The following is a 20,142-nucleotide window of genomic DNA, read 5'->3' as shown; positions in this document are numbered from 1 at the left end:
ACATCAATTCAAACCAAACACTTGTCATTCAAAACACAAAGATGGTAAACAGTTAATACTAGTAGTAATTATACACATTTTTTATACAAATAAAACTCATTATGTCCATATTTTCTCTGGTATTCCTCTAATTACCATAGCAACTAATTAGCCTAAACTACCACAACATGGCCGCCAACTTAAAACACTGAACTGATCTGAGGAAGCAGCCAAGAGACTCAAAGCAAGTCTAGAGGAGCTGCAACGAAACTTTTCATGTGTTAGAATGGCCTAGTCGAAGGCCAGTATTTTAGGTAGGAAAATGTTTTCTGTACTTCACAATTTTACACAAGTTTGTGTTGGTCAGTCGATGTCAATCCCAATAAAATAGATTCCAGTTTGAGGTTATGATGTAACAAAATGTCAAAAAGTGAAAAAAAAATGAGATACTAAAGAGTTTATGGCAGCAATATTTGAATATTTCAAAATTTCATCACAAGAAAAAGAGAAATAAATCAATAAATGTGAAAATGTTTGATGAATGTGCAGCCAAATGATGAGATTGATCAATGACATCTCCGTTAACGTTTTTCACAAATCGATCAGCGTAAACAAGAGGAAGGTAAACCATTACTGCAAAAAAACTAAATGTTTGGTCTAATTTCTAATGGAAATGTCTTCAACTTAAAGGTAACGTTTCAGCAAGAAATTAGCGTTTTTAAGTCAATAATTGGTTAATTTTGATAAAAAGTGAATTAGTACATTAATTAACTTATAATATGGGTAAAAATATCTTGTTATAAGTAAAGTAATCTGCAAGTTTAACCAATATTAAGGAATGATTGACTTAAAACAAGCTTTCATTTTCTGCAGAAAAGTTATGTGTATATTGGTTTATTTTTATTTCAAATGTACTAAGATATTTGGATAACACTTTAGTTGAAGGGGGGGTGCACAAGACTGACATTACACTGTCATAAACATGACATAGCACCTGTTATAAACATGAAGGAGTCTTTATAAATGTTGTCATGAAGTGTAATTTAGTACATAATGAGACTTTTGATAAAAAGCTGCACTAAAAGTTGCATTAAAAGTCAATTAAAAGTGTCAAGTTTGCATTATTTGGTAAATAATGATACTTTCAACGTAAAGTTCTATGAAAACGTACATTGAAAGTATTTACTGACTGACACTTCATGACAATAACAGGTGTTATATCATGTTTATGTCAGTGTTATGCACACCTCTTCAAATAAAGTGTTACCCATATTTGCAGTAGAAACTAGACCAAAGAATACTTGGTAAAAAAAATGTTTATTTTTGCAGGATTTATTAAATGTACTGCTGGGTGAAATGAGCTTAGAGCTGTTTCTCGTTAAGTGTGACCTTTCAGCAGGTGACCCACGTTGCTTTGTGTTCGTACCGACCTGCAGAACCACCCTGGTGGGTCCAGATGGCCCCATGGTGCCGTAGCTGTTGTATGGAGTACAGCTGTAGGTGCCCGCTGCGTCTTCGTTGACCGTCGCCATGACCAAAGAGCCGTCGGCTTTCAGAGTCCATCCTGGATACTGGAAGAAAGGCGCACAACTTAACTTTATTTTTCTTTTTGCCCCATCTCGACATTTCAACATATATAGCAGGCGTGTCAAACTCATTTTCGTTTTGGGCCAAATCAAGACCATGAATGCTCTTAAAGGGCCAAAAGTGCCACAATGCATTTATAAAACACATTAACAAACTCTTAAAATATTAATGAATTCTTACAATTAAATATTATTGAACCTCTTTTCAGTCCCTCCAGGATTTCGTGATTCTTTTTGTGATTTTTTGCAATAAAAGTCAAAGTGTTTGTGGTATTAATTTGGAAATATTTTCCCATTATAAAAAGCAAATGTGACTTTTTATTACTCGCTGTATAGATCATGGACTATTATAATCTGATATCAATTAAAGATGAGGCAGCTGTTTAGCACAAGTAAGAAAGTTTTGACAATTTTTGAAAAGAATCTGCCATAAACTCCCACTTATTAGTGTGGGAATTTGTTGATTTTCAGTGAATTTCCATGATAATTATCAAGAAACTGGAGTAATTGACATAATTTGGCAGTAAACAGATAAAAACTGCATTGATTTGATTGATAACATGATACTTAAGCATACTTTGTGTTTAATGTAGAATCTAGAGGGCCACATAAAACGCTGTGGTGGACCAGATTTGGCCCACGGACCTCGAGTTTGACACATGTGACATAGAGAAACCGGTTGCCTATGTGTCACTGCAAAAAAAAGCCAAGCTGATATAACGGTAATCTGTTTTTGCATGGCTTCAATCATGTAGATTATGTGTGTGTTCGTGTCTAATTTAATATTCAAATTTAGCCGTTGTCATCAAAACGAACTGCTGTAAATGGTTAAAATGTTTCCATCTTTGTCCAATTGGTCAATATAATGTATAAGTTTCCCTTTTTCAGTTGAATTACTTCATGAATGTGTTTTTATTTGTATTATAATTCATTCACATTCACCTGAATGTATGGGAAAAGCAAAAATGTGAGAAACTATGAAGAGGTGTTTGACCTGAGAAGTGTTTTCTGTCACAAATCTACAGTGTGTGTGTTTTTTTCTCCTATGGTATGCATTTTTATCCATCTGGCATTGATGAAAAGAAACATTACCTCCAATAAAAATCACATAAAACATAAAAATATATATACTTTCTGGCTATTTCAATCAAAGCACAAATGTTCTTTTCAGGTTTCATGATCAGCTTTTGAGAAACAGAATTAAAAGCACTCAAAGTAATTTTTTCCATTACGCCTTCAGTGAAAAGCTTTCGCTGTGTTCAAAAAGTTCTCCACTCGGCTGCTTAATGAAGCCAAAAGTGCCATTATTCTCCGCGGATTGAAGCCGTAAGTATCGCTGCGGCGCGTGAAAACCGCGGCAGGATCGGAATAATTGGCAGAATAACAGCCCGACTCCGGGCCTCTGCACCAATCTCCTGCGGTGCATCTCATTCTCTGATACATCCATCGCTCCCAGTGTCAAAAATACAGATGGGAGGAAACCCTGGACGCTTTTTAAGAAAAACCAAAGTTTAACTTTTACCTTACAAGAAAGAAACCAGAAAGAGGAAAAGCGGTTTTCCAATCAGGAGAAGTAAAAGGTAAGTGAAGGGAAGTTCTAATCTGTAATGGGTCCTCCACTCATTCCTCTAATAAAGGGGGGGAAAAAAGATCAAAGGGAAAGTCGGGGACAACACAGAGGTGAGGAATTCCTGAGGGATTGCTTCCAGAGCTTTTAAGACTGAACACATTACCCATATCCATTAAAATGTATGTGATTGAATGGCCTTCCACTGCAAAGCCGGCAGGAAATTTCCATCCTGAGCAGAGGGAATGTCAGAGAGGATATCCTTCCCTTACATACATATTTATTCACAGCTAAGCCCAGAATTGTTCATATCTCTGGCAGATTTATGCTTAAAGTTCTATTTCTAAACAATATGGAGCGGTTCAGCCAGAGTCCCGAATTAATTCTCAATTGGCAAAGAGGGAAAAAGATTAGAGGAGTAGAAAATCAAGACTTCCTCTGCAAAAAAATCAGATCACAACTTTGTTTTTCTGTGATCAGAAGATAAACTCCTTGTTCCGAGACAACCTGTACAGAGCTGAAGAAGCCCTACAGGTTTTTGTTTTTTTTAGGTTACAGATCGGATTGCTCTTTGCCAGCCATGTGGAGAGGACATAAATGTCATAAGTGAGTATGTAGCCAAATATATAAACTTCTGTGTAAACAGCATCATAACACAGAAAACCAGAAAAATTATGAATTAGACTGTCATAGAACCAAACAAATTGAAAAAGCTGTTCCCCTCCTCGCCTGTGGTGGCGCTACACCAATATCTACAGAAGGAAACAACATGAAAATAAGTCAAAAGAAGACACAGATCGCAACTTTCTTCTTCACGAAATGTAAACAAGTGGAGTAGCATCAGATTTTAGTGGTTGGAGGATTTTTCTTGTCATTTCTCCCACTAGCGCTACACTCACGTTTGTTTTCATTGTATTTACCCAGAATGCCTTGAGGTATGCATTCAAACCGCACCAAAGTTCACATCGCACCAGATTTCACCGTTTTGGTTCGCATCAAAGTTTGATTATGTATTCATACCTCAACAAACAAAACAGAGCTTAATTAAAGCAGACTAAAAATGGCTGATGTGAATGAATGCTAAATAAATTAACAATTTTATTGATAATCCTTTTACATCATTTTATTATCTTTTGAGTATTGCTCATCTTTCTATCAGAAACAAGCTTCTTGCCTGAGTATAAGTCCCTGCCAGAGTAAAAACTCTCAGAATAGAAAGTTTTAATTCTGCAGTTTTGAGTCTAAGATGATAACAAACATAAACAGGATGTATCATGATGTGTTTTTGTGCTCTTTTAATCTACTTCATGAAGTCAGACAGGTTCTAAGTAACTAAGTGTGAAGTTTTATAACAGATAAAATCATCATTAAAAGTGGATTTTTATCGCAAATGTTTGTTGATCTGAAACATTTAAGTGTGACAGAAAAAGCAAAAATAGGGGAAAAAAATCTATGACAAAACAGTTTTTACAGCCTGGTAGGGGATCCTAGTTGCTGCTACTTTCCTCCTAAATCCCATTGAAAAAGCAAGGCTGTTTACTCTTTTCTCCACACACACACACACACCTTCCCAGCATGAAGCAGACATGTCAATAACTTCATTTCTGCAAATCCTACAAAACACATCTACTGGAGTGTAAAATACAGCTCTGCTGAGGGAAAATGAATAGATTCAGCCACTTTACCTGGAACCACCATCATTTAAACTGCTGTTGACAACATAATGATGCACAGAAATTTCCTTATCTTTTAAACTGAGCACTGCTCAGGGAAATTTCACCTAATCGTGAGAGTATTGTTTATTACCAGAGACAGATCCAGAGGCGCTCCGTCTTTTATCCAATCCACACGGAGCAGCAGAGGCTGAGCTGCCACCGGGCATCGGATCCCGCCGCCCATACCTGTGGGAAGGTACGTTTCCTCGGGTAGTTGGAAAGCCTTGGCTGGGTCTAAGTGTAGTTAAAACACAAATCTGAGTTATTAAAGTCTTAAGCTAAATCATGTCTCAGTATCCTACTAATGTTTCAACAGTTCTACCAAAGAAAACAAGACATTAGATCTGTTTTACACAAAATGTCAAGGATTTAATAATCTCCAAATCAAAGACTTCCTCTGGGGAAAAAAATCGGGTCACACTTTTCTTTTTCTTTGCTCAGGAGATAAACTCCTTGTTCAGAGACAACCTGAACAAAAATAACTGCTGAAAAAGGCGTACAAGGTTTATTTGAGGCAACTGATCGGATTGCTCTTTGCCAGCCACATGGAGACAACATGAAAGTCATGCGTGAGTGTGTAGCCAAATATATAAACTTCTGGCATGATGTAAAGAAGGTCTTTACATAAAATCAAGAAAATTATGAAATACCCAGCCATCACTATCTACCATAACTTTTTTTGAAGAATCGTGAGTTAAAACAATATTTAAATTCCCCTTAGGATCAATAATGTAATCTTAAATGCAGCCTGCTGTTTATGTGCAGAGAGAATCTGCAGACTATAACTTGTTCATTCTGACATCCAGCAGAGCTGAGGATAATGTATTTTCTCCGAGTGAACCAAGAGGAAAACGCTGAAGCCGCAAGGAAACGATATGATTAATTATACTACAATATGAGCATTTCTTTGCTAACAGGTAATTATAGAGAAACAGCTACCCTTCAAACAAACAAGCAAACAAACTGAAAACTTGGCATTTTTCATTGCATACACCAGCAACCTTTTGAACACGCACATTTTTAGTCACTTTTTAAAGCATAAAGGTAATAATGGAGTATTTATTTTAAAAGAGAAAGTACTTTTACCCAAGTACTTTAACTTGACTTAACTTTTGCCAGAGCAACTTTTAATTGTAGTTGAGAAAGATTAGATAAATGAGTATCAATACTTTTACTCCATTATTAGAATTGAACAGATTTTCTTTTACAATATTCTTCTGAAATGTAAAATGTTTGGTATTTTTTCTTCTATCTATCTTCTACGTAAGTGAAGGTGAACCACAAACGCAACAAACGTGGGCAACCACCTTCAAATTTGGAAGAAAGTTACAGTTTTTGGTTGTGAAGACATTTCTCTAGAGCAACAAAATTGAAAACAATCAACCCAAATATTTAGAAAACTGCACTAATTTCTTAAGACTTTTCTGCGTTGTTTGATGAAAATAATGTCTGTTTAAATAATTTTTAAATGGAAAAATACACCTAAAAGTTTGGACACAGTTTGCTCTAAAGCCTCAGTCAACTATGGCTTGTAAACGATTACGAAATAAACGAAACAAAATAAACGATTAGCTTTAGCTAGCTATTTCTCTAAAATAACTGGTAAAAGTTTAATAAGTTGATTATTGGGGTATTCCTGTAACATAAAAAAAGAAAAAACGGCACTTCGACGTCAGCCATTCTGTAAAGGTTTCCATCTATTAACAGCGTTAGATTTCTGTCCATTTTTCTTTCATTTCCTGAATTTGTTCCCTTCATTTTCTCCCCAATTTTGTTCCCTTCCTTTCTTACTCCATGTTTTCTTCCATTCTTTTCTTCCTGTTTTTAGGTTACTTTCTTTCTTCTCCCATTTTTTTGTTTTCTTTCATTCTTCTTTCCATCTTTTCCTATCCAAATTTGAGCTTATTCCCTTTTATTTTCTCTCCATTTTAGTGTCCTTTCTTTAATCTTATCTATCCTTTCTTTCTCTCCCCATCTTTTTAAGTTTCCTTGCTTTCCTCCCAATTTTTTGTTTTCTTTAGTTTCTTTCCTTGTATACTGCTATCCTTCTTTCTTCCCTCCCCATTTGTATCACTCCTTTCTTTCATCTCCATTTTTTATCCCTCCTTTCTTTCCTCCTTGTGGTTGCAGCTCAGTGGAAACTGGACCCGAATTCAAATCAACCGAGACGTTTTTTCCTCTTTTCCTCCTTTTGTTGCTGAGTTCAGTAAAAATAATTCCTGTCTTTAACCACCTGCAGCAAAACCTTAAGCTTCAGCTCACTTCATTAGGAAATCATTTCAAACAGCCACACATTTAAAACGCTACGTACGCATCACAGTTAAGATGGCGGAGGCGGTGGGCGGGGTCAGCAGCCCATTGGTCGGTACACAGCTGAAGTTCCCGGAGTCTTCTGGCAGTAAACGGAAGATCTGCAGCGTTCCATCAACCAGGATCCTCACGCGCGACTTCAGAGACCTGCACAGGAAATATTCATCACATCAGGGGGGAAGATAGTTTATCTGAACAACGAGGGGAATAAAAACCAAAACACAGCAGTGGAGGTTTGTTTATGCCTGAAGTGGACATAAAACACCTTAATGAAAACATTTTTTATATTACTTCATCAGCAGGGTATACTCAAGTTTTCAGGACCTTGTAAGACCTTTAAATGTCACCTCCAATTTAAGACAAAAAAAGGAATGTTTGGGGCTTACAATAAAAACAAAAACATGTGACGAAGATACCAGAAAAATGTTAAAACTTTCGTTGCCATTGTTGGCGATGACTTTTACCTATCGAGACTATCATCAAAAAACTAGCTAGCTAACTAGCAAGGGTACATTAGCAGCTGGTTACCAGAAGTCTTAACCGCCTCGAGTTGCAGAACACAATGAAGATGTCTGCAGGACTCAAACTTTTGCCTGACAGAAAAGTCCAGTGAGAGAAGAAGCTACGAATGTGAGATTAAATCCAAATTTAAGGCATGTAGAACTGTGACAAGACAAAAAAAAGTTGAAAAATGTTTAAACTTTTGTCGTTTCATTGCTATTGCCTCCGATATTTTGGATTTCACCCTGAGAAGCAGACTTTTGTTTTTACTGTCATTTGTCCAACCTATCACTCATGACGGACACAAAGAGCTAGCTAGCTAGCTAGCAACCGTATGTTAGCAGTGAGGTAGCGCAGAATACATTTAAGTTGCAAGGCCACGACTCAAACTTTTGCTTGACAGAAAAATCCCACAAGAATAAAAACTTAGCATTTAGTCCTGCAATGACAAAATTTAAGACCCCAAAACATTTAAGGCCAATTTACATTATTTTAATTAATTAGAGATTTTTTTAAGGTCTTAATTTTCTATACATGAAACTTAAAGACATTTAAGGTATGCATTTTTTTTTTTATTAAAATTTCTTTTATCAAGACTTTTTAAGACCTTAATTTTAGGTATGTGGATTTGGCATTTCTAAGGCCTTAATTTTCCATTAATAAATTGAAGTATTTTTAAGACATTTCCGGTCTTAGTTTTAAATATGTGAATTGAATTTGTAAGACTTCCTAAGGCCTTAATTTTCTATATATGAAACAAACTTTTAAAGACATTTAAAGCATGAATTGTAGTTACATGAATTTAAATTAACTTTTTAAAGACTACTAAGCCCTTAATTTTTTTTAATGCCTTAATGTTACACATGAAATTCAAGTTTTTAAAGACATTTGAGGCCTGAATTCTAGGTACATGAAGTTATACCCATTTTAAAGACTTTGAGACCTTAAATTTTTACGCATGAAATTAAGACTTTAAAATATTTTAGGTGAATTAGATTTTTTTTAAGGCCTTAATTTTCATTCATGAAACTAAATTTTTTTAAAACACATTTCAGGCCTTAAGTTTACATATGTGAATTTAAGGTCTGATTAAGATTAAGGCATTAAAAAATCTTAAACGAATTTAATTTTACATGTGAAATTTATTTAAGATTTTTTAATGTCTTAATCTTTCATTCATGAATTTAAGACTTTTTAAGGATAATCTGCATCAGACAGTAACAGACGTTCTCCAGGGAAACAAACAGCAAGAATATGATGGAGAGAAGAAAAGGTGCGACCAGAGCCTTCCCAGTTCCCCCAGCTCCTCCAGTCCCAGTTCCCCCTGTGGTTTTACTTTCCCAGCAGCGGCAGAAGCAGCAGGACTGTGTGGGTCACGTGGATCCGTCCTGCCTGGCAGTAAATCTCCTGAGTTCAATGTGCCGTTGCCCCACAGCAGAGGAATGGCAGCCATTTACGGCCCGACCCGGTTCTGGCCGTGCCGACAGCGGCGTTGGGAAACAGCCTTCAGGTTTACGGCGCTCAGACAGAACAGAGTTCACAACACAAGGTTTTCCTGTCGTATTTAGGCAGCTGCTCACTTTGGATCAGAACAACGCTTTAATTCAAGGATGTTTAAAAAAAAATGACTATTCTCTTTTTTTTTTCTTTACTTTTCCTGCTTCCTCTCATCCTTTCTGCTTTCCTTTGTTTTCTTTCCAAATTATTTCAGTCTTTCCTTTCTTTATTCTTTCAGTCTTTCTACTTCTATCTTTCCCACTTTCCTTCCTTTTGTTGCGTTTCCTCTTTTCTTCCATCTTTTCTCCCTTTCCTCCTTCTCTTTCCTTCATGTCATTCTTCCTCTCCCATTTCTCCGTCCTTCTTTGCTTCCACTTATTTTTTTACTTTCTTACCTCCCTTCATTTTACTCCCTTGTTCCTTTCTTCTGTCATCATTTTCTTCTCTTCCTTTTTCCTCCCTTCCTAATGCCCCTCATTTCTTTTCTTTTAGCTTTCCTTACATCAGTTCTTCTTTCCCCTCTTTTCTTCCTACGTTCCCTCCTTCCATCTTTTTTCTTCCTTTGGTTTTCTGCTTTTTTTTGTCCCATTGCTCCTTTTCCTCTCTTTCTTTTGTTGTCCTTCACTCCCTTCTTCCATTTGTTCTGTTTCTTTTTCTTCTTTATTGTTTTTTGCCATTTTTTCCCCATATTTCCTTCCTTCTTCTCCTGTTTAGGCTCATAAAAATCCTCGGTTTTCACTCCAAACTTATCAAAATAAGATGTAAAAACTTGAAGGTAAACATTCAAACAGAAAGAAAAACTGGATTTCCTCGACTATTTTTTCACCCAAACTTCCAAAGGAGTTAATTTTCCAGAATTAGAAACAGATAATTAAATCATCTTCATGGTTTGAACTCCAGTATTGCCTGCTATTTCCTGCACATCAACTCCAAATGCCCCTCTGAATTTCTCCCCTCATTAAAATCGTGTAGAGAATTAACCTGAGCTTGACTGTAATGAGTCGCGATGCGTTCAATAGAGAAACGCTAACGAGGGGAGCCCTAACGGAAATTAACCCAACCCTCTTCACCCACATCTGCTCGTCTGACCTCTGCCGTATTCAGCAGCTGCTGGATTGTGAACGCTGGTAATCACAACCATTTACACTCAGATCCTCTGTCTCCCAGTTAAACATTAACAAACTCGTTCTTTGCTGCACATTTTCGTTTTTTTTACGATGAAATTAAACACGAGAAACTGAGGTGAGCACAGCTGAATCACCTTAAACTGGTGAATGAAAAACTGTTTAAAGTCTCATTAATCTTTCTTTTTTTTTAAATAGCCACACAAAGACCATCTTTAATTCCTGCACTGCAAAAACACAAAATATTACTATATTACTAACTAATTCTGGACTAGTTATCATGTAAATATCTTAGTACACCTGAAATAAGACAAAACTAACTTACAAGTAACTTTTCAGCAAGAAATATGTCCTTATTTTAAGTCAATAATTCCTTAATATTGGTGAAAAAGTACTAGCTCCATTGGTAGAACGCTCCTACACAAGGTTACCTCGTTACCTAGCAACCCCAGCCCATCACCTAGCAACCCAGTTCTAGTTCCATTGGCAGATTATTTCACTTACAACAAGACAATATTTTATAAGTGAAATAATCTGCCAATGGAACTTTTTCCTCAGTGTTAAAGAATTACTGACTTGAAACAAGCTCACATCTGGCTGAAAAGTTACTTTAAGTTTGTTTCGTCTTATTTCAAGTGTAGTAAGATACTTGCACTACAAACTAGATCAAAAATACTTGGTAATATTTTGGTGTTTTGTGCTGTGTACTGTAGTCCAAGATAACTGGAGGAGCAGCAGGGATTTAGCAGTCAAGATGTTCAAACATGATAGAAACGCACCCAAAAATGTAGTTACAATGTAAATTTATGCTCATTGTTATTTGTAAAAAAACAAAATAAAACATAAATATATCTTCTACATCACAAGAGCAAGATTTCAGTCAGACTAAAGAGCAATTCAGTTTTTAGCAGCTCTTATTTACATGAACTAGAAGCTGTAAAAAGACAAGAATAGATGATTCACGAGAATAAGAAGCACTACTGCTACTCGCACAGAATCATTTTTACAGCACAGGAGGGACAGAAAGAAGGTCAAAACCATCAACTTTCAAAAGTTTGTCATCCAAACCTAACAAGCTTTTAGAAAATGGTTTTATAGATTCAGCTTGAAGCAGCTTTAGTGTGAATCTATACAGATTAAAACCGAGATAAGAAAGTACTCCACTCACTCGATATGATGGACGTTTTCTCCGGCTTTCTGCCACACGTACGTCATGTTGGGAGGGTCGGCCACCGCCTGGCACTGCAGCAGTGCATTCTGGGACATGTTGAGGGTTGTGTCTTTAGGAGGAACGATGATGACAGGCGGACCTGGACAGAAGGAAATGACAGAGTTTTTATGCTTCTTTTTTGTGAAGAAACTAAACACTAGCTCAGAACAACTTTAAAATCTGTGTAGAAAAAACATTTAAATCTTATAAGTGGGTGCCAACATTTTAAACAAGAGGCTAATATTTCACAATTTTTGGAACTTTTTCATGCAAAAATTTCAGATTTTTCAGTTTTCATTTGCTTTTCTAATGAAAACAGTTACAGTTAATTGACCTTCTTTCATAGCGACCTCAGCCTAAAACCTTTGGAAAACAAGAAGATGCAAACTTCTGGAGGACAAATATTTGTTTTCCGACTTAAAAATAAGTCAAAGACGGTTACTAGATTTAGGGGAACATTACTTTTTAATTTGAAGAACTATTTTCCCCCTCAACAGTTTAAATCAATTTGAAATTTTATTCAGCATATTTTGTTGGATAACCAGATTAAGGAAGCAAGTGCTTATTCACAGATTTGGCCAAAATACACGAAAACGGCAACTAAAGTAGGCGAAGTTTAAAAAGCTGGAGGGTCTGAAGAAGATTTGACAACAAGCTGACACCTGACAGAGGGAAGATGTTGGACCGCTCCGCATATAGACACGAGACTGAGAGAAACACGGCGGTGGTGGAAGCTAATAAAGGGAGATCGGGCAGTCTCACGGGCTGGAAAATACACATAGACAAGGAGAAAATCAAACTATGACACCTGAGGGAAGTGGTTATTTGAAACAAACAGGTTGGGCCCAAACAATGACAGAAAGGAGACAGCTGCAACATGACAGGAATTATTTTCTGTGTGGGTTTGTTCTGGTTTTGTCATGTTTCTGGGGTCTTAGAATGATTATTGTTGGGGTAAAAAGTTTAGTGGGTAAAGAAAGTTCGAGCAGAAATTTAGTTTCTTCCATGAGGACATTTTCTTACGGATGGGAATTAGTGATGAATACAGGAGACATCAGAACAAATGAGGTGAACGTCTGTCACGTAAGAAAAACAAAGACACCTTTAAAACTGCCTGCGTGTTTCCGAACATATTTTGACGTTTACAGTAGTGGACACTGCTATCTTTAAAGGTAGTTATGCTAACCCTAAAGCGCTACATGAGTTTATAGGTATGCTAACTTAGCTTATGTCGCATCAAGGTTATCTTCTATCCTAGCTAAGTTAGCTAATGCTGGTATTTGCTAGCTATTGCTAACTAGAATACCTTATATCCCATCAAGACTATCTTATATTCATGAAACCATATACTTTCAAGCTAAGTTAACACTATTAACTGGTGTAGAGCTTTAGGGTTAGTGGAAACATTGGTTCCGCTAACCTTAAAGCTCTACACCAGTTAATCGTTATGTTAATTTAGCTTAAGTCCTATTAAGGATATCTTCTACCCTAGTTACGTTAGCTGATGCTGGGATTGCTAGCTGATGCTAACCTACCTAGGATATCATGTCTCATCAAGGATATCTTATACCCTTGAAGCCATATACTTTCAAGCTAAGTTAACACTATTAACTGGTGTAGAGCTTTCGGATTAATGGAAATATTAGTTCTGCTAACCCTAAAGCTGTACGCCAATTAATAGGATAGGATATAAACCTTCTCAGGATATCTTATATCCTATCAAGGATATCTTATAACCTTGAAGCCATATATTTTCAAGCTAAGTTAGCTTTAGCCTTTCGAGCTAAGTTATTATCTAACTTAGCACTTGGTAAGTAAGCTAAGTTAGCTAAACTATTAACTGGTGTAGAGCTTTAGGATTAGCAGAAATAATGTTACCGTTGACCCTAGCAAGTACTAACCTAGCATTGGCAGCTAAGTTAGCGCCAACAACTATTGGCAAAAGAAATTTTTACTTTGAAACATAAATTCTTTACTTTGTACCTATTATACTTATAGTAAGCAATACATTCAAACTGTAATATTATATTGCAGTAATTAAGAAGCAAAACACTTAAAATAAGGGAAATGTTCGAACATGTGAGAAAAAAAATAATGTTTTGCAGTGAAGTCAGCCGTTTGCAGAAGGCCAATAAGCAGAAGCGCGTCTCTCCACCTGCTTTACATGTAAACAACAATAATCTCTGCAGCAGTCGCTACACATCAGGCTCGTAATCCAACATCTGTGCGTGAGTAACAGGTCGGAGGTCACTAACGGCTTTCAGACTGACTTCATGCAGATCAGATATTAGTCTGGATTAATCCACCCGTTGTGGGAAAGCAGCAGGAAGCTGCCGCCAAAGCCCAGATAAAGTGATTTCAGTCGGCTCATGAGGATTATTAGTTGTAATGTGACCACTCCGACTCCAAGAGCCTCAAATTAAGTTAAACCTGGATGAGATTCGGTGGTAAAATATTTTAGAAAAATGATGTAAATATATTTCCTGGCTCTCCTGAGGAAAGGGATCTGCAGTAGGAGTTGGAGTAGGAGTACAGAGAAAGTCAGAAATAAATCCCACTGTTTGTTATGCAGAGCTGTGTCGGTGTAATCCAATGATGCACAGATTCATATTTGCATATTCTTCATGCTTTTGTCCTCAAAATTGACTCATTTTTACATTTTCCTGACAGCCAGTCATGACTGCATAAAAAAAAACTCAAATTAAAACAGAAAGACTTCACGAAACTAATAAGTCCCGTTTCATTTTTTAAACTTTCACTTGCTTTCAAAGTGAAATAAAATAAGGATGACTTCAGTTTGAGCTTTAATACAACAGTGTCGTCTGACGCAAGGCCGAGAAAGAGGAATGTAAATCACAGCGTCTTCAGGCACAAAGACAGGCGGCGAAAGCTGACCTTTGATCTCCAGCTTCGCCACGCGGCTCGCGTTTCCCTCGGCGTTGGAGGCGTGGCAGGCGTAGAGCCCGGCTGCCTGCGCGGTCACCGCCGGCAGAGACAACGCTCCTCCCTGGTGAGAGCGACGAGACGGAGAAACTCAGGATGATTTGACATGAGAGGCGCTTTAAGAAAAAGTTACGCACATTAAAAATGCAACATTCGCGTCAGAAACTCGCTGATATTCACCGTTATTCTCTGCCAGCGGCTGCAGAGCAAATAGATATTTCATTCCTTTATGTTTCCTCATCGAAAAATTAAGAAATTCTTGCAAGTTAATTTCAAACTGACACAAAGCTGTCAAAAGAAACAATGTTCTTCACTCCTGCTTGACTAATTAAACTCTAATAAAATAAAGATACTTGGAGAGAAAAAACAATATTTTACTGCAGCAGCAGAAGCATCAAAAATAAAAAAAATCAAATATTGATTTTAATACATTTATTTCCTGGAGGAAAAGAAAGTAGAAAATCACCAGTTTACCTGTCAATTACCGTAAAATAAATGTAATTTCTGACAATGATGAGTAAAAACCAGAAACGACAGGGTCATTTATTTTTATCTGACCGGAGCGACATTTCTACGGCACAATGCTCTTCAAAATGGGAAAAATAAGAAAACCTTCATGTCTGCAATTTTTTTATTTTTAGCAGTGTAAAATCTCTTAAATAAGGACATTAGGTGTAGCAACAGTCTACACACTTCCAATTGTTCCTCAATTTAGCTTATGACCAATACTAGATAATAAATTACATTGATTAATAATAAAAAAAACAATTAAAAAAATAATAATAATCAAAAAATATTAATGCAAAAGACCAAAAACAAAACAAAAATAATCTGAAATAAATACACAGCTAACTACATATAGGAGAAAAAATACATGGATTAAAAAGAGAAGAAGAAGAAATCAACATTAAAGGCAATTATTACAACTAGAACTTATAAAATATTCATGATTTGTTTTATAAGTCAAAACAATCTGGTTTCTACAAATATTTATTTGCATCATCTACTGAGAAAAACACGGTAAATTTCTTAGTTTTATATTTATAGTAAAATTTGTTTAAAATTATTAGGTTTCTTGTTTAAAAATAGTATTTGTTTATTATTTTTAAGCATATAGTATTTGTTTAATAATACTGTTTATTTTGTATTTTTGAACAAACATTTGTTTAAAGATTGCTTTAAAAATTCTAATATTGTTCAATCTATATTTTAACAATATTATTTAAAAACAATATCTTAAACAAATACTATTTATTTAAAAATATAATTTTATGTTAAAAAGAAAGAAAATAGTTTTGTTTATAACTATAAATTTTGTTTAAAAATACTTTAAGTAACTTAGTATAGTTACTTATTTTAGTTATATGTAACTAACGTAGCTACATATAATTACACTATTATTTTAAAGTAATAATAGTGAAAAATACATTACAAAAATAGAAAAATTAACTAAATATTTTTTGAATATTTGTAAACAAATACAGGTACAAAAAAGTTAATTATAAACTTAAGTTAATATTAAATAATAATAATTAGAAAAAAAAGCAAAATTACTGACATGTGAAATATATTTATTTTAATATTTGCATTTATTTCCATTAGTATTTTAATTCTGACCAATATAAATTAAATTATATATTAAATGATTTATATATTTAATCGCACCAGTTTAAATGCACTCTGTCAATATTTCCCTACAGAATAACTGAAAATAATAACAAATATAATTTTAAGCAGGGAGAAAAGAGTGGCTCAGTGTATGAATGGGTGAATTTCAAAGCACAAGCCATTTTGAATTCAATACAGAGGTCAGAGGTCAGAAGTGTTGTTTACACGGCTGCTCTTATTCTTCCAACAACAAGACTCTTGAAATAAAATACCAATAGAGACATCCAGAGAAGAGAAATTTTAAGAAATAGCAGGTGCAGCCGCTTCTTTTCAACATTTTGTGTTTTACACAACAAACAGAAGAATAAAGGGAAAAAGACGAGTGTTGAACCCGAACACGGCCTTGACTGAGAGGGAAAACGCCGCAGAAAAGATGAATATTTTACATTCACTGCAGGAAATTTGAACGATTCAGACCCTGAAAACTCCACTTGAAATCGCACTAAACGTCCAACCATCACAAGAAAACTGCAACAAGAATCACCAAAGTGCAACAATAAATTTTACCTTCAAAAGTGAGTAAAAAGTTAATTTAATAGCTTTAATAGCTAATTTAATAGCTGTGAGTGAAACTTTTTAAGGTTTATTCTGTTTATTTAGGAGAAATCCAGTAAATTATTGTTTGTGTACCTGAATGTTTGCACTGGGAACGGCGCTGCCGTCTTTTAGCCAGGTGATGGTTGGCGTAGGGTTGCCAATAGCAACGCAGTCAAGAGACAGGCGACTTCCCACCAGGGCCTGGACGACAGGGGGCGGGGCTTTGGTGAAAGTGGGCGGGGCTAAAAAGAAAACATAAACAAGCTGGAAATAAAAAAAATTTCCCCCACAAGATAATAATTAAAAGATTATCAAAAAGACTCAAAACATTATCTGTCAATCATTTCACCTGACTGTAATCAAATAAATACTTAGAGTTACATATAATTACAAAAGAAAAATTTTATGTATTTTTTAACCTTTCAACATGGATTTATGAAAGTATTTAAATTTGTAGATTACAGACACACTTTGTTAATCAATAAATTAATCTAAATTTATTTAGTATTGCAAATTCATTGAACAATCATAATTGATATATTTGTGCAATTTATAATAAATTTTACTTAATTACTGGAATAACTGTATAATAAATAATAAACAATGTTTAAATGTTTCGGTCAAAAAGTTGATCTGTGTTAAACTTTTCCACAGAAATGCAGCTGATTATTTTTATTTTATTTTAATTAAGCTTTCCTGCTGCCACTTGGCTACAGATTTAAAATAATAAAACCCAGAGAAAAACAAAATCAGCTACACGTCTGCAACTTTACAGTTGTAACAATTACTTTTCCAGATCAAAGTAGTAGATCAAATGATGTTTACTTATTAAACTTTAAAAAAAAAAATCTAAACTAAGTTGAGATTTTGTGAAAAAGCAGTTTAGCTGAACTCTATACCTAAATGCCTGTTGTATCAAATATGATACAAACAGTTTTAGTAGCACCAACAGTTCCGTTTTTAAAAATAAAAACACATTTAATTATCATTTCTTGAATCAAGTTTGAAAGATTTAAAGTCAGACAGAATTCAAGATCTAATATGAATCATAAAATCTATATTTCTCAGATATTCGATTTGAGCCTTTACAGAAAACTCTGCTGACTGCTGGACTCTTGTTTTGCATCGCAGGCGGTTTGAGTTGTTGAGGAAGAAGCGGGTCAAGATCACACCAGCAGAGCCAGAACCCGTCATCGCTCCCGCGGTCCAGCTTCACTTTGATCTGATCATTTCTTCTGAGCAACGATCGAAAAAAGGTTTTCCAAAACACAAACAGACTTCAAAGCACACACAGGAAAAAAAAAGATAATAATCCATATTTTATACCCAGATTTAATATTTAAACCCATCAACAGGCATAACTTTACTTATTTTACCCCTGAAAACACAGATCATTAAATATTACCTGATGCAAATAGAAACTTTACGCACGTCCAACTTCTTTAAGCAGTATTCAAAAGTTGGAAGTTTAAAGAAGTTAGATTATTTACAGCATCTGTCATATAATGCTTATTTTGGAGAGCAAAATAAACGCAACATAAGTGCAGATATTATGGAAGATTCACTTTTTAAAGAGGCAGAAACTACCTAATGAGGCTTTCTTTTGATTTTCTGGGTTATAAATAAATAAAATTTAGACTTTGATGTGTTTAGAAAAAACAGAAAACTGTGAAATTGGATCAAAACAATGTACCTCTGAAGAGGAGCAGAGAAGCCGGATATCTTCTGGTAAAATGTTTTCCCTTAAATCACTACGGCTCATTATAAATAACTAAAGAACTACGTTTAGGTGGGTATTTCATACAAGCAAACGCTGGAGGCTCTGGTGTAATCCCACCAAGTGGAACAGGAGTTTAAGGTTTTATTTAAATTCTGGATAAATGCATCTTTAATGTGTTTTTCTGCCACAGCTGCACCCCGTTGATCAGCTCTGTCAGGGTCAGGATTGTTTTGTTTGACTGAATGGGGCGAGATTTCTGCAACATGATGCAAGTTTTAACCAGGAAATGGGACCAGCTTCCCGCTGTGCAGATGTTTGGTTGTGTCTTCATGTAAAATATATTTTTATTTAATCTAAAAACCAAAACTAAAAGAGTTCTTAAGCAATTATTGTAGAACTACATTTGAAATATTAGTTAGCCTAAATTAGGCATCAACAGAATTACAAATCTGGACTTTCAAATTAAGTTTCACATCCAATTACCAATAAAAGCTCACTTTGTAAGATAAACGGAATAATAAAAGCTTCTGTGTTCTTTCCAAATAAAATTCATAGTTTCTTTCAAATATGAAAATGTTTTATAATGACTAGAAATAACCACGTTCTGAAGAAGCTGCAACATCTTCAAGAAACAAAAGAATAAGTCCTGTGGCCTTTTATTTAAGACTTTTATTTAACCCTAACCCTGAGCATTGTTTGTGTAGTCAACATTAGCTAATATGTAGTTTTACCTATTCATTAGCTAAAATATAGTTAAAAATAGCTGTAAACACATAGCTAAAATTATGTTTAGCTATAAACAAACATGTGTGTTTAGCTATATGTTTTAGCTAATATGTAGCTAAAACATATAGCTAATATAAGACATATGAATAAAAATAGCTAAACAGCTAAAACTATTAACTATTAATCCAGCAGGATGCAGCTCACCAGTCACAGAAAGCAGAGTCCAGTTGCTGCTCTGCATTTCCTCTTCCAGTTTGTCCAGCTGAAATATGCGGCAGCTGTAGGGACCCTGGTCGTCCAGCTGCAGGCGCTCCAGCCTTAGGGTGGCGCTGCTGAGCAGAGACGCCCGCCCTGCAGAGACAGAGGCAAACTTCACTTTTCATCCTTCAACTTTTCATTTGTGGAGAAAACAAACAAACAAAAAAAAAAGGTTCAAGTTTTTCTTTTTTCTTTTCTTTTATTTTTCAGTTATAGAAACAGACACTCAACGAACGCTGCACAGACAAACTTGGAAACCAAATCTGCTGGTTGCCAGGTGACGGCTCCCTCGAGCCAGCGCCGCTTGTAACATCAACCCTTTATCTCTCGCAGGCTGCAGACTAACTGTCCATGTAGATTTCACACCTTAACGGATAGATCCGACAGAAAGAAAGAAAAAACCTGCACCTCCTCAGGAAGAAAATAAAACGTGAAAGCATCAAACAGACTGCAGGATTGCTCTGTACCACAGGGAAGCCACTGTTGTGATGATTCAGTGGATTGGAGGGAGCCTGGCGGCGAGGGACTGGCCTGACTGTAAAAAATAGACCAGGAAGTTTGAGCCAGGTATGCTTCTAGAGATAACACACCCTGTTTACTTTTCCTCGCCACCAAAGTGGATCAAATCCACAGGGAGGGGGACAGAAGTGGGAGCGAAAGTGGAGCAAAACACACATCAGCGTACATTCAAGGGATTAGCTTGTTTCAAAACCCTGCCCTTTGACCCCCTCTGGTTTTTATCTCCGCTGCCTTCCTGTGATATAGGTCAGTGCAGCGCTGAGCGGGAGAGGCAGAAACGCT

The 20,142-nt window shown here is 35.7% G+C and overlaps 1 protein-coding gene across 2 annotated transcripts in view; it reads right to left on the bottom strand.

Moving 5' to 3' along the window:
- Positions 1 to 20,142, bottom strand: part of LOC114150172 (protein turtle homolog A-like) — a 60,653-nt gene that overhangs the window by 16,447 nt on the left and 24,064 nt on the right. For both annotated transcript variants that reach the window (XM_028026454.1, XM_028026455.1), the window contains exons 4-10: positions 19,288 to 19,434; positions 16,731 to 16,879; positions 14,385 to 14,496; positions 11,448 to 11,589; positions 7,159 to 7,304; positions 4,939 to 5,081; positions 1,410 to 1,550 (exon numbers count right to left, since the gene is read on the bottom strand). In XM_028026454.1, the coding sequence (XP_027882255.1) occupies positions 1,410 to 1,550; positions 4,939 to 5,081; positions 7,159 to 7,304; positions 11,448 to 11,589; positions 14,385 to 14,496; positions 16,731 to 16,879; positions 19,288 to 19,434 (980 nt within the window). The remainder of the gene's footprint in view (positions 1 to 1,409; positions 1,551 to 4,938; positions 5,082 to 7,158; positions 7,305 to 11,447; positions 11,590 to 14,384; positions 14,497 to 16,730; positions 16,880 to 19,287; positions 19,435 to 20,142) is intronic.

Source organism: Xiphophorus couchianus, chromosome 8, assembly GCF_001444195.1.
Source record: "Xiphophorus couchianus chromosome 8, X_couchianus-1.0, whole genome shotgun sequence".
NCBI classification, from domain to species: domain Eukaryota; kingdom Metazoa; phylum Chordata; class Actinopteri; order Cyprinodontiformes; family Poeciliidae; genus Xiphophorus; species Xiphophorus couchianus.
This window is presented reverse-complemented; position numbering and strand designations above follow the sequence as displayed.